The sequence below is a fragment of the Mustela lutreola genome, chromosome 11 (genome assembly GCF_030435805.1).
Source record: "Mustela lutreola isolate mMusLut2 chromosome 11, mMusLut2.pri, whole genome shotgun sequence".
NCBI classification, from domain to species: Eukaryota; Metazoa; Chordata; class Mammalia; order Carnivora; family Mustelidae; genus Mustela; species Mustela lutreola.
In genome coordinates this window covers 88,282,924-88,295,614 of record NC_081300.1, presented here as the reverse complement: position 1 = coordinate 88,295,614, position 12,691 = coordinate 88,282,924, and the positions used below count along the sequence as shown (strand labels likewise).

At 47.8% G+C, this 12,691-nt stretch overlaps 2 protein-coding genes across 9 annotated transcripts in view; one reads left to right on the top strand and one right to left on the bottom strand.

Moving 5' to 3' along the window:
* TAOK3 (TAO kinase 3) overlaps positions 1–1,322 on the bottom strand; it is a 183,053-nt gene extending 181,731 nt beyond the window's left edge. The window contains exon 1 of the mRNA XM_059140871.1: positions 1,042–1,322. The gene's annotated coding sequence lies outside the window, so the exon portion shown is untranslated. The remainder of the gene's footprint in view (positions 1–1,041) is intronic.
* Positions 1,323–5,272: 3,950 nt separating this feature from the next.
* The window catches only part of SUDS3 (SDS3 homolog, SIN3A corepressor complex component), a 239,545-nt gene continuing 232,126 nt past the window's right edge, over positions 5,273–12,691 (top strand). For 4 of the 8 annotated variants that reach the window (XM_059140988.1, XM_059140989.1, XM_059140991.1 and 1 more), the window contains exons 1-4: positions 5,275–5,580; positions 7,883–7,952; positions 10,306–10,361; positions 12,117–12,188. In XM_059140988.1, coding sequence (XP_058996971.1) covers positions 5,439–5,580; positions 7,883–7,952; positions 10,306–10,361; positions 12,117–12,188 — 340 coding nt within the window. In that variant the 5' untranslated portion in view covers positions 5,275–5,438. Of the gene's footprint in view, positions 5,581–7,882; positions 7,953–10,305; positions 10,362–12,116; positions 12,189–12,691 lie in introns of all 8 variants that reach the window. The other 4 variants (XM_059140987.1, XM_059140986.1, XM_059140985.1 and 1 more) reach the window with 2 other exon arrangements.

Genomic DNA, 12,691 nt, shown 5'->3' with positions numbered 1-12,691 from the left:
CCCTCCAGCCCTTGCGTTCTACTTAGGAGAGGATTCATTACATAATCCCTGCTCTGCGGGAGCATAACACCGGGGCTCGGGCTGCCCCGCATCTCACACACCACCTTTGGGGAGACTGGCTGGCTGCAGACTCTGCGAGCAGCATGCCTCCCCTCGCCGTGCGCTGCCGGCAGTCCCGGCTCGCCGCGTGCAGCGACCCCGACCCAGACTCGCTCCCCCCTTCTCCTTCCACTCGCGCGCTCCGAAGCCCGCCTCCGGGTCTCCCTCACACTCGCTGTCACGACCCCTCTCGGGGGGGGGGGGGTGTCCCCCAGCAGACTTGGTGTCCCAAGTCCTCTCGGGGTCCTTTCCCTTCACACCCGCTGTCCCAAGCCCTTTCGGGGACTTCCCCTAAACCCTCCGTCCCGGCCCCTCTAGTGGGGGGGGGGTCCCCCCAGTCAGACCTGCTGTCCCACGCCCTCTCCAGTCCCCTCTCTCCACACCTGCTGTCCCAAGCCCTCTCGGAGTCCCCTCTTTTCAGACCTGCTGTCCTGGCCCCTCTCAGGGCTCCCTCCCTTATACCCGCCGTCCCAAGCCCTCTCGGGGCTGTCTTCAGACCCGCTGTTTCAGCCCCTCCTGGGGACTCTCCCTTCATACCTGTTGTCCCAAGCCTTCTTGGGAACTCCCCGTAGACCCGCTGTCCCAAGCCCTCTCGGGGTCTCCTGTCTTCACACTCGTCCCAACCCCTCTCGGGGACCCCCCCAGACCCGCTGTCCCAAGCCCTCTCGGGGACTCCCCCAGACCCGCTGTCCCAAGCCCTCTCGGGGACTCCCCCAGACCCGCTGTCCCAAGCCCTCTCGGGGACTCCCCCAGACCCGCTGTCCCAAGCCCTCTCTCGGTTCCCGCTCAGACCCGCTATCCCGGCCCCTCTCGGGGTCTCCTCTCCCCCGTCCGGACAAACTCGCTCCAGGACTCCCGTCACGAGTCCTCCCGATCTCACTCCTCCCAGGGTCTCCTTGCCTCGGCTCACTTTGTCACCGTCCCGAGCCGCGGTGCTCTCACCTCAGACCTGCTGTCACCACCCGGGGCCCGGCGTCACCGCCGCCGCTTCCTCTCCCACACTTGTTCCCGAGTCGCTCTTCTGCCGCTTGTCCCCGGGAGGGTCCCCGGTTCGGGTCGCTGAATGTCGAGTCCGGCCACGCGGAGCCTCCGCCGGTGGCCTCGGTGTCGCGACCCACTCTCTCACGCAGGACCCTGCCGCCGTCGCCGCCGGGCGCCACACGGACCCTCCCGCTGCCGCCGCTGCTGCTGTCCGAGGTGCGGCTCCTGCCAGGGGTGGCCAATCGCACCCGACTGCGACGAGCGCGCTCCGCCCCGCCGTCTCAGTTCGCCCGCCCCCTGCCCCCGACCACGCCCCCAGCTCGGCTCCGATAGGCCCTCTACTGACCTCCCCTGACCGCGGGGCCCGGGACTGGGGCCGGATATAGGTACTTGATTGGAGGTGCCTGGGAGGCCGAGCGGTCGATGGCGCCTGAGGATTGGCGGAGCGGGCGGTGGGCGGGACGGGGCGGGGCGGGGTTTCCTAAGACGCGGAAGACCCTGCAACTTCAGTTACCCCGCGGGCCCGCCTGGGGTGCGGTCGGCATTGTTTGTGCTGCACCAGGGTCAAAGTTCATGGCACTCCTCTGCAGCTTTACTTTTCTTGGGAGCCTCCCAGAGGCAAGGGCCCCTGGGACTCCCGGGGACCACCGTGTGAGAGCTTTTGAGGAAGTCCCCATTCTTCCATTCTTACTCAGCTCCCAAAGTAGTGATGCCATCAGTTAATAGAGCGTGTATTCACTCCGGACTTGTAAATATTTCCTGAATTTAAGTTTTTTTTATATTTTTGGCAAGAGAGTTGCCCTTGCATTGCGTTCGACAGACGTCAGTTTAATGCTGTGGGGGGCACAAAGATCTTCACACGAGGTGTATACTGTGAGCAGGCAAGGAAGGCATTCAACACCGATGGGGCTCATTTTGGTAGGAATAAGGACAAAACTGGAGAAATAATTAGTTTGTGAGGTTTTTTTTTTTTTAATTTTTTATAGACTTATTTCCTATTAAGATGATATATATGCATTTCTTTTTTTAAATTTATTTATCAGAGAGAGAAGGGGAGAGAGCGAGCACAGGCAGACAGAATGGCAGGCAGAGGGAGAAGCAGGCTCCCTGCCGAGCAAGGAGCCCGATGTGGGACTCGATCCCAGGACGCTGGGATCATGACCTGAGCCGAAGGCAGCCGCCCAACCAACTGAGCCAGCCACCCAGGCGTCCCAATGTGAGGTTTTTTTTTTTATAAAGATTTTATTTATTTATTTGACAGACAGAGATCACAAGTAGGCAGAGAAGCAGGCAGAGAGAGAGAGGGGGAAGCAGGCTTCCTGCTGAGCAGAGAGCCCGATGCAGGACTCCATCCCAGGACCCTGAGATCATGACCTGAGCCGAAGGCAGAGGCTTTAACCCACTGAGCCACCCAGGAGCCCCAGTTTGTGAGTTTTGATAATCGTTTTGACAGTAGGAGCAGGAACTGTGGGGTAGGCTTCAGCGCGCTGAGTCAGCATATTCGTTTCTCCAGGGCCAATGTTTTTAATGATTCTGTGTGAACTAATGGCCAAAGTGCAACCTGTGATAATCGGAGACTGGTCTGCCCCTGGGTGAAAGTGCGTCTTGTTCCTGGGAGCCATTCTTTATATTTTTTGAAGCTGTATAGGTTGATTAAGTCAATACCAGAAACTGAAAACTGCTACTCTTACTCATAAACCCCAAAGTTGACGGACTTTGGCAATTCAGCATTTTATGAAGAAATGGTTTCCTTTCAGGCACACAGTTTGATGCTAAGCCTCATTTGATGCACATAGGACTTGGCTCTCTGAAAACTCTCCATCCTTAACTCTTGTGTTAATTCCTGCTGACAAAATTTGTGTCCTAAACACTGTAGGTGTTTTTCCTATGTTTTACAATGATACTCCATTCCAGTTACAATGCTCCCCTTCAAACTGGGGTGTTTGGGTATGCAGAGGGGGCCCGTGGAAGTGAGGCTGGCAGGACTTAATTTGAGTTCTGAAGTAGGTGCCTCCTGAGCAGTGTTGACTACTCAGGGATGAGAGATTTCAGTGTAAGTCTGTGGGATCTTGATTTTTAAAGGTCTAGAGAGACTATCCAAAATTGTAATACATATAAATACTTTTTAAGATTTTATTTATTTATTTTAGAGGGAGCAAGAAAAGGGCAGAGGGAGAATCCCGAGGAGACTCCTTGCTGAGCACAGAGCCTGACCAAGTCAAATGCTTAACTGACTGAGCCACCCAGGAAGCCCCCAAAATTATTATATTCAACAACTATAGGTTGTTGAATATAATAATTATGTTAATTATTATATTATATATATAATATATTATATACTAATTATATTAGGTAAGACAAAAGTTACAACAGAACTCTTCTGACTAGGTCCGCCTCTGAAAGAGCAAATTATAAATTAAGAGCTCATTCTACCAATAATGCAGCTGGAAATATGGATTGAAGAAATGGAGTAAGTTTTCACTACCAGTGTTCAGTTGTGTCTATTCATATAAAAAAGAAATGCATGACCATTAACAGATGTTATTTGCAATCAAGTAGAAAGAAAACATAAGCAAGATAAAAATTCCATGTCTTGAAAAAATCAATTAGCAACTAAGTCAAATCTGGTTTTTTTTTTTTTTTATTCATTATATCAATGAACTCTAATTTCTAAAATGTTGGTGCCTTTTCTGGTCTATGATTATTGCTTCTGATGGAAACCCAACTTGCTCAATATAGCTGATTACAAATAATTTAGATGTGATCTAAAATAAAAATAGAAATGACTTCATCCTTCGGGCAAGAGGATGTTCTAAAATCCTAGTTTAAATACAGATGGTGCATCTACAGTGAGTCTTGAGAATGTTATTTAGAAAGAGCTTCAGAAGATCTCTGAACTCATGGAAAGACATTGGAGCAGTCCATTTTAGAAATTGTTGAGTTTTGTTGGGTGGAAAGATCTCCCATAAAGAGCCAAGATTTTCATTAAGACAAGGTAGAAAATAAATGTTAAAATAAATGGGATGAGAATAAATTTTTTTTCACTTTGAGAAGACTCGGGGATTCCATTCAGAGATGAATTTGGTCATGAAAGATCAGGATACTGGGGCCCACCCTGGCTTTTAGATCTGTTTTCAACCTCGCTACTTGTAAGTTACTTATTCTATGGAGAATGGGATGCAACATAGAGAGAGCAGGGTTACTTTAGACAAATAAACATCATAGGCTCTTTTCTTTACCCCTTTTCTTGCTACCCACAACTAGACAAGGGACATCCTAAATTTGTTCATTAAGCAAAGCTTATAACACAGTGTCTACTACTCAGAGGGAATCATGAATTAATTCATGCAGGTATTCAGCTCTCTTGTTTTCTAAGTTTCCACATAGCACCTTCCTTATGTTAGCTTAATTAACTTCCTGCAAGCAGAACGTTCCACTTGCTCAGCTGAGAGATATTAGCAAGTTATTGGTTGGGGGAAAGCACCTTTTAAAAAATTAATATTCTAAAAAATATGGGGCAACAGTAATATACAGCGCTTGGGTATAATCGTGTAAACAAGGCAGCCTGGACGCTACCATTTTTTAGGTAAATGTTCACTTCTCATTTGCAAAATCGGGAGAAGACCTTACTGATACACCTATACAAACAGAAAGGACTCCGAGGGACTGGGAAAACACCCTTTTACTGACTCCAAAAGGGAATTATCAGCATCCTTGCCTTTTAGTTCTCAATAAAGCTCCAATTAGGGGAGGATACAGGCTCTGGGGGATGATCACGAAAATTCTAGATGTCAGCGTTTCCTAACCCATAAAGGAGATGGATCATGTTCACCTATTTCAATGAGAGACCACCTTCAACCCTTCTGCCTCTTTCGGGGCGCTAAGGATCCTCGCTTTAGTTCTGGCTCCTTGCGCCGCCTGGCGGCTGTTTCCAGAAGTCGCCTGAGAGCGTCGGGGTCCTAGCTGCGGCCAGGCCTGTCCAAAGATTTGCCTAATTCCAGAGATCTTGTCTCCGCCCCTCCCCACTACGCGTTGAGGATTTTAAAGACGGCGATGAAAGGGCCGAGGTTAAGACGAAGGGGGCGTCCATTGGCCTCTCCACCTCCGCAAGGATGACGGAGTCAGGCGGTCCTCGGACAGCTCGCGACCCGGAAGTCACCGCCGGCACGAGGCCCCCGTTGCCGAGCGCGGGCGCGCGGGGCGGAGCTTGGCGGAGAGGGGGAAGGGGTCGCCGGGGCTGCCGCGGCTCCCGCTCCTCGAGTTGGCGGCTCCCTCGGGGGCTGCTAGGCGGGCGTCGAGTCCGCAGGGCGCGCGGCCGCGGTCGCTGGGTGACACGCTCAGCCGCGGGCAGAGGCGACATGAGCGCCGCGGGGCTGTTGGCTCCGGCTCCGGCCCCGGCTGGAGCACCGCCGGCCCCGGAGTACTACCCCGAGGAGGACGAAGAGCTGGAGAGCGCGGAGGACGACGAGCGCAGCTGCCGCGGCCGCGAGTCGGATGAAGGTGCGTCCTCTGGCTGGCCCGGCCGCCCGGGGCGGGGGTGGGACCGCTGAGGGAGTGAGTGGGCTGCAGGGAGTGGGGCGGGGCGACCGGCGGGGCGACCTCCGGTGCTGGGGGAGGCTGAAGGGGCCGCCGGGAGGAGCGCGGCTCCAGGAGGTCACCCCCACCTGCGCTGGGCCCGGGGCTTCTGCGGGGACGTCGTACCCTAACAGTTATGGGAAGGGGGGACTTGGGGAACTGCTGTCAGAGCTGGAGGTCCCTTGAAGATTATGTCCTCCCCTCAGCCGTCTCTGGTGAACCCCAGTTCTTTCCTGGTTGGAATGAGAAAGGCTTCCATTGAGTATCTTGAGTACCCCTCTCCTTTTGAGGTCCGGAGAGAATCAGAGTAAAGCCCAGCTTGGCTTCCAGGTGCTCTCCCCGAGCCTCCACCCCGGGGAAATGCTTCAGCCCGCCCTGCTTTGGGCAGCGCAACTCAGGTTGCTTAAAAGAACGGAACCTGGAATCAGGCAGATCTTCGTCTAAATTGGCTCACTGAACCCAGCTTTGTGACCTTCGGCAGCTTACTCGCGAGCCTCAGTTTCCCTGACTGTAACGGGGCTTCCTAGCGTAGGTGTGAGGATTAAATGAGATGTGCATAAAGTATTTAGCCTGGTACTCAGTAGACGTTTTCGTAACTCTGGGGAAGCAGGGTCAGGGGGGAGATAGGGATTTGCTTAATGGTGCCCAGGTGTTGTGTTTTCAGTTCCACGTTCTTCCCGTTATCATTACTGCCTCTAAGAACACAGCTTTTCAAACTGGGCTTTACAGTTTGGCAAGTGTGAGGAAGACAGTTTTCGAAGGATTGAGGAAGGAGCTACTGGAGAAGGAGAAAGGTGGGGGAGGAAAAACCATTAAAGGACACTGGAGGGGCGCCTGGGTGGCTCAGTGGGTTATAGACTCTGCCTTCAGCTCAGGTCATGATCCGAGGGTCCTGGGATTGAGCCCCGCATCGGGCTCTCTGCTCAGCCAGGAGCCTGCTTCCCCTCTACCCCTGCCTCTCTGCCTGCTTGTGATCTCTGTCTGTCAAATAAATAAATAAAATCTTAAAAAAAACAAAAAACAAAAAACGGACACTGGAGAAGAAAGGGGAGATAGAGACCAATATATGGGTGGAATATAGGGCTGTGGAGCAAAAGGTTAGACTAGTTGCCGGACTGAGGAATAGGTTTTATTCATCTCAGTTCCCCCACTGCCTAGTACAGTGGCTGGCCTATGACAGGAATTCAGTGAAGGTCTCATGACTGAAAGAGAGGAGAAAGCTTTGTGAGGATTTGGATCTGCAGCAGCCTTTAAAAAGACAGCGACATGTGCAGATAATAAAGTTGAAGGAACTGGGACACCTGGGTGGCTCAGTTGGTTAAGCAGCTGCCTTCAGCTCAGGTCATGATCCCAGCGTCCTGGGATCGAGTCCCGCATCGGGCTCCTTGCTCGGCAGGGAGCCACCCTGCTTCTCCCTCTGCCTCTGCCTGCCATTCTGTCTGTGTGTGCTCGCTCCCCCCCCCCCCCGCCGATAAATAAATAAAAAATCTTTAAAAAAAAAAAAAAGTTGAAGGAACTACTTGCTTTTGGTTGAACCACATTTGAAGACAGGCCTTAACCAGGGATTTTCAACGTGAGACACTTGTAATTGCTCTTAATGCCCACAAGGGAAGCGGCAAAGCCAAAATAAATTTTTATGCTTGCTCAAGCAGGGCTGTTGAAATTATGTAGACACTCCACTATTTACTTTAAGAACAATGTTTAAAGTGTTTTGAAACACTTTCTGTTTTATCATCTTGTCTCTTTTCTTCTCCCTTTAGTTGTAACTTTGAAAATAATTTCAGTTATTAGAGTTCACTTCATTGGTTTGGGTTCTCCTTTGGATAGATGTGATGTAAAAATCCGTTAAGGGCATAGACCGGAAGAGAATGGACTTACTAGGTCATCTTGGAGCAGTGAGCAAGGCCTGGCTGCCTCTAGTTGTCCTGTCTGACACACCTCTGTTTCCTAGTAGCCAGAGGGGCTTCTGTAGAAGTAGCAGCCTTGACCACGACTGTCTCACGGACCCTGTGCTCTGGTTGCACTTGAGACAAAGACAGCTCTTTGCGTAAGTCTGGCCGTGTCTAAGTTGGAAATGGCATTTTCTTTCCTAAAGTAACTATGTAATCTTTTTCATTGATGGCTTCCCATGGGCCTGCATTCATTTTACAGAAGTTTAAGCGTCCCTTTGTCAGGTGATACTGTCTTTATGAAATGATTTTAACCTTTCTTCCCTGATTTTATTTAGATACCGAAGATGCTAGTGAAACTGACCTGGCAAAGCATGATGAAGAGGACTACGTAGAAATGAAGGAACAGTGAGTGTGATTCTTATATTTCTTGCTTGGAATACAGAATTGACAAGTAAATCTTGACAGTGACCTTGTGTGTATGGTTTTGGAAGCTTCCAAAGTCCAGTGTATCTGTGCATTTTCCCCCTTTAAATTTGTCATGTGTAATCGGTCTTCCTGGTAAAAATCTTTTGAGCATTGGCTAGGAAGAACCTTGAAGGAAATGATTCCAGGGAAATAAGGCCACGTATCAGGAGGGAATTGTTCCCCAGTTCTTCATGTTTTTGTTTAAATGTGAAAACCATTACTCAGGATAAAGGGTGCATCATAGCTATTTGGGTCTCAGATGGAAATGACCCCTCTGAGAGCTGATGGTGTGCTGGCGCCTAGAGAGCTCAGGGAGAGCTGGACTGGAGAGCAGGGCTCCTGACTCCTGCTCCAGTGCCCTTTCCTCTGGTCACACATCCTGGCCCAAGCCTTCTCTAACTGTGCCTAGAGAAACCAGAACCATTCGTTTTTATTCTAAACACAGATGGAAGACTGTATTAAAATAGATCTCAGAAGTATTTGTTGAATGTATTTTGAGGCTCTTGATTTGACTTTAAGTTCTTTTATCTTTAAACTAGGTGATCCACATTCCTTTTTTTTGTAGCCCCTATTTTGCCAATGGTTCGTGACCATTGTCTGGATTCTGTTCTTTTCAGGCTCTGGAACCCAAAGGGGGTAATTCAGCTAAATTCCACCAATGCTGCATAAAGAAGGATTCCTTTAATAATTCACGTGATTTTTCTCACAGCTTCATTCCTGAAACTGTGCTTGGTCTTCATCTTTATTCCTTCAGGCTTTTTACTGATTTACTTTGAACCATTTCCACATACCTTTCATTTTACCAAATCTGAATTTATTTGCTTATTTTTTCAGTACAAACTCAGAAGTCAAAGGCATTGTTCGCTGCATTTGGTGTGGTGGAAAATTGAATATACTGGGTTCTAAATACTGACCTATCGTGTGCAGTTTATACATCTGTTTTCTCTGTTCGGCATGTATAAGCATTCTTTTGAGATTTTTTTTTTTTTTAATTGAATGTGCCTCTATACAGGACACAGAAAAATTTTTTATTAAAATTGAATGCTTTGTGTGATTCAAGGTGAGTATTGAGAGTACATCAGAATTTTCATTGATCTTTTGATCAGACCACCTGTGTAATTGCCAGATTCTGCCAACTCTTTCCTCTTCCGTGTAAATAGTTCAGTTGTATTTACAGCCCTTATTGGAGTAGTCAGAAAGCTCTTGTGCCTGTTATTTGTTGGACAGTGTTTGTTCAGGTTGCAAATCTTGTTTTTGTCACTGTAAAATTGGGGGTATTTTCAGGTAGAAGCAAAAATACTGTTGATTCATTTATGGAATCCACCATATAAACAGACCTTGTTGTGGGGCATCTGGGTGGCTCAGTCACTGGGTGTATACCTTGGCTTAGGTCATGATCCCAGGGTCTTGGGATCGAGCCTCACATTGGGCTCCCTGCTCAGTGGGAAGCCTGCTTCTCCCTCTCCCACTCCCCCTGCTTGTGTTCCCTCTCTCACTGTCACTCTGTCAAATAAATAAATAAAATCTTAAAAACAAAACAAAACAGACTTGTCAGAGTGTATAATGGTTTATAATCCATTTGGTGTGGGGTTGCGGGGAGAGAATAACGCGCTAGGCGGTTTTGCTTTGTGTGTGCTGTGTGTTTTCACCCAGCTGGGGCTGCAAATAAATCCTGCATTTTAACTTTTGTTACTGAATAACTATTATTTCTGATCCTAAAAGAGTAGTGCTTTTAAAAAATGACACGAAGGTTTATTAACTTGGTGCTTACACAGCTATGCTATCTACATAGCAAAACGTGCCAAAGGCATAATCTTACTCCTTTAGAATTTATAATCAAATTGTAGAGTTGATAGAAGAGCTGCTGTGTTAATGCCTTTGTTATGTTTTCGTGTATGTTATTTATACTTCTAAATCCAGAAGGGAATGGTGTCATGCTTTAGATTTTTCTTTGTATCTTCTTGCCTGTTTATCATTGTCCTTTATTTATTAAAATCTGCGTGTCTTCATTTTTGTAGATTTCGGACTGCTTCTCTAAAGGTGCAATAATACAGGAGAGTCTGCAGAACTGGGATATGATTCAAGAACACAGAATCCTTGTCCCTTTCTGATCCCATTAGCTGCTGGTACATTTTAAACCAGCTGGCGGACCCATTTTCTCTGTTTCCTAAAGGACGTTAATAACGTTCCGGTAACAGCCTACACACAGGCGGTCCCTGTGTGTAGATTCTTTTGGAATCGAGTATTGAATGCTTCTGTCTCTCAGTGTGGCTTTCGTTGTCTCTCTTCACAGGATGTATCAGGATAAACTGGCTTCCCTCAAGAGACAGTTGCAGCAGCTGCAGGAAGGTTGGTGTGTCTTCTCACCCTTCGTTTCTTTTCTTTTCTTTCTTTTTCTTTTTTTTTTTTTTAAGGTTTTATTATTTGACAGAGACACACAGCGAGAGAGGGAACACAAGCAGGGGGAGTGGGAGAGGCAGAAGCAGGCTCCCCGCCAAGCAGGGATCCCGATGCGGGGCTCGATCCCAGGACCCTGGCATCATGACCTGAGCTGAAGGCAGCCATTTAATGACTTAAGCCACACAGGCACCCCGCACCCTTTGTTTCTAAATACGCTGAGTATCATAAGCCTTCGAAGTCTGTGTATTTAACGCCCCTGTGGGGAGTGATTTAAAATTTTTGCTCTCTTCTGCTCTCAGGAGAGTGGTGATTTTCAAACATTTTTGGACCCTCACTTAGGGTTTTTTGAAGAGCATGAACTGAAAACCGCTGTGAGCCTAAAGCTAGAGAGAGATATTGCTAAAGAATACATGAAACTGCACCATTTTTTCCTAAACTAAATGCTGATGAGCTGTGGATTAGCCTTATTGTCTTCCCTGTGGTTTGCTTGGTAAGTTAAAAGTGAACTGTATCTGTAGCTCTTTCCAGCTAAAGGCAGTTCAGTATGGGCTTGGGAGCGTTGGCTCTCAGGGCCGTCACGGGCCTGAATCCTTACTGTACTGCTTTCTGGAAATTTGGCCTTGGGTGCATCACTTCTTCCTGCTTAAATTTGTTTTCCAATCTTTGAAATGCACAGAGTGGAAGCCAATGATGTCATTAGTGATGAGAGGTGTCTAGCCCTGTGGGGTGCACTGGGAGCTCAAGGTCAGCTGTGGCCAGCAACGCTTCAGCTTATTTTGGGGGGGCCCCCTCATCAGTGAAGCATCTTTTCCACTAAGTCCTTATATTCCCTGAACTGCCCCATCTGACATTGATTTCTGCTGAATAGTGAAAAATGGTTCCCATGAGTTGCATTTATATATCTTTGTTTTATTATTTATTTATTTATTATTTCCTTTCCATAATAATGGAAGTATTACCAGAGAAAGGAATACATTCTACTCTAGCAAGTCTGTAGGGCATACCTGGCATGGTTGAGTGAGAGATTTTGAAAATGATACCCTACTAATGAATTATGATCAGGAAACCCTTCCCACATTAATTCTGACTCTCCTAATTCACTGATGTTGGAACAGCAATGACTTGAGTAGACATTGGGTGAAAATCTATACCTGAGCTTTTCAGAATTGTCACTGGCCGTGTGTGGCTATTTAAATTTAATTAAATAAAATTAATAATTCAGTTCCTCAGTGCACTTGCTACATTTCAGATGCATAGTAGCTATGTATGACTGGTGGCTCCCGTATTGAGCAGTGAAACCTAGGACCTTTTTGCCATTGCAGAGAAAGTCCTACTGGACAGTGTATCATCTGGGCCTTACTGAGAAAATGAGCTTTTTTCCGAAAAGGGAGGCCCATTGACTCCAGCTGCAGCAGCAGGTGATCAGAATCACTTGAGGAAGCGTGTACCTTTCCACTCCCATCACTTGCTCTAGCAAGCGTCACTTGCTACAGAGTCTTAATCCACTAGGTGGGGTGATTTCTGCTCAGGGCCTTGGTTGAGAACCAGAGTCTAGTTAGCTCTGTTTGCACGTTCCTTTCCCTGGTTTTATTTACTCTGATGGTATTAAAACAGTTATTGCTGGTGCTAGGCAATTTTAGGAACTGAAATGTAGGGCAGATTGATTTTCAAAGTAACGTTTTATTTTGTAAATCTCAAAATCAGGTACGTTACAGGAATATCAGAAGAGGATGAAAAAACTAGATCAGCAGTACAAAGAGAGGATCCGAAATGCAGGTGAGGCTCTGTCTCAGGTGGGAACACATCATCTTCAGGTGTCCTTTTACTGATCATCTATATAATGTGGCCATAAGAGCTGTTGTCTAAAATGCAAATTCTATATTCTTAGATATGGGGGAGGGGAGAGTTTTGGGGAAGAGAGACTCCAGAGTTTCAGTTGTAGAAAACTGGCTCATCTTTCTTCCAGTGGCCAATGAACGGCCTGTAGTTGAGCTTCCTAGTGGTGGCTCCATACAGAACAGGCTCCCTGGCTCCCCTAGGTAAGTGGTTTCATACATCTTTCTCACCTGCGTGGCTGCCTGAGTGGACCATGAGAGGAGCTACATGGGAAAGAATTGTAGCTTGTTTCACTCTTGCTGGAAGGTCATTTCTTCTGGTATCCTCTGCTCTGGGAGAAAGGGGTGTTCTTGTTTTTCCCCTGGAGTATTACAGGCATTCGGGGGAAGAGTATACTGTAACAGAGCAAATGTATTCCTTCAGTAAGAATTTGTTGAGCACCT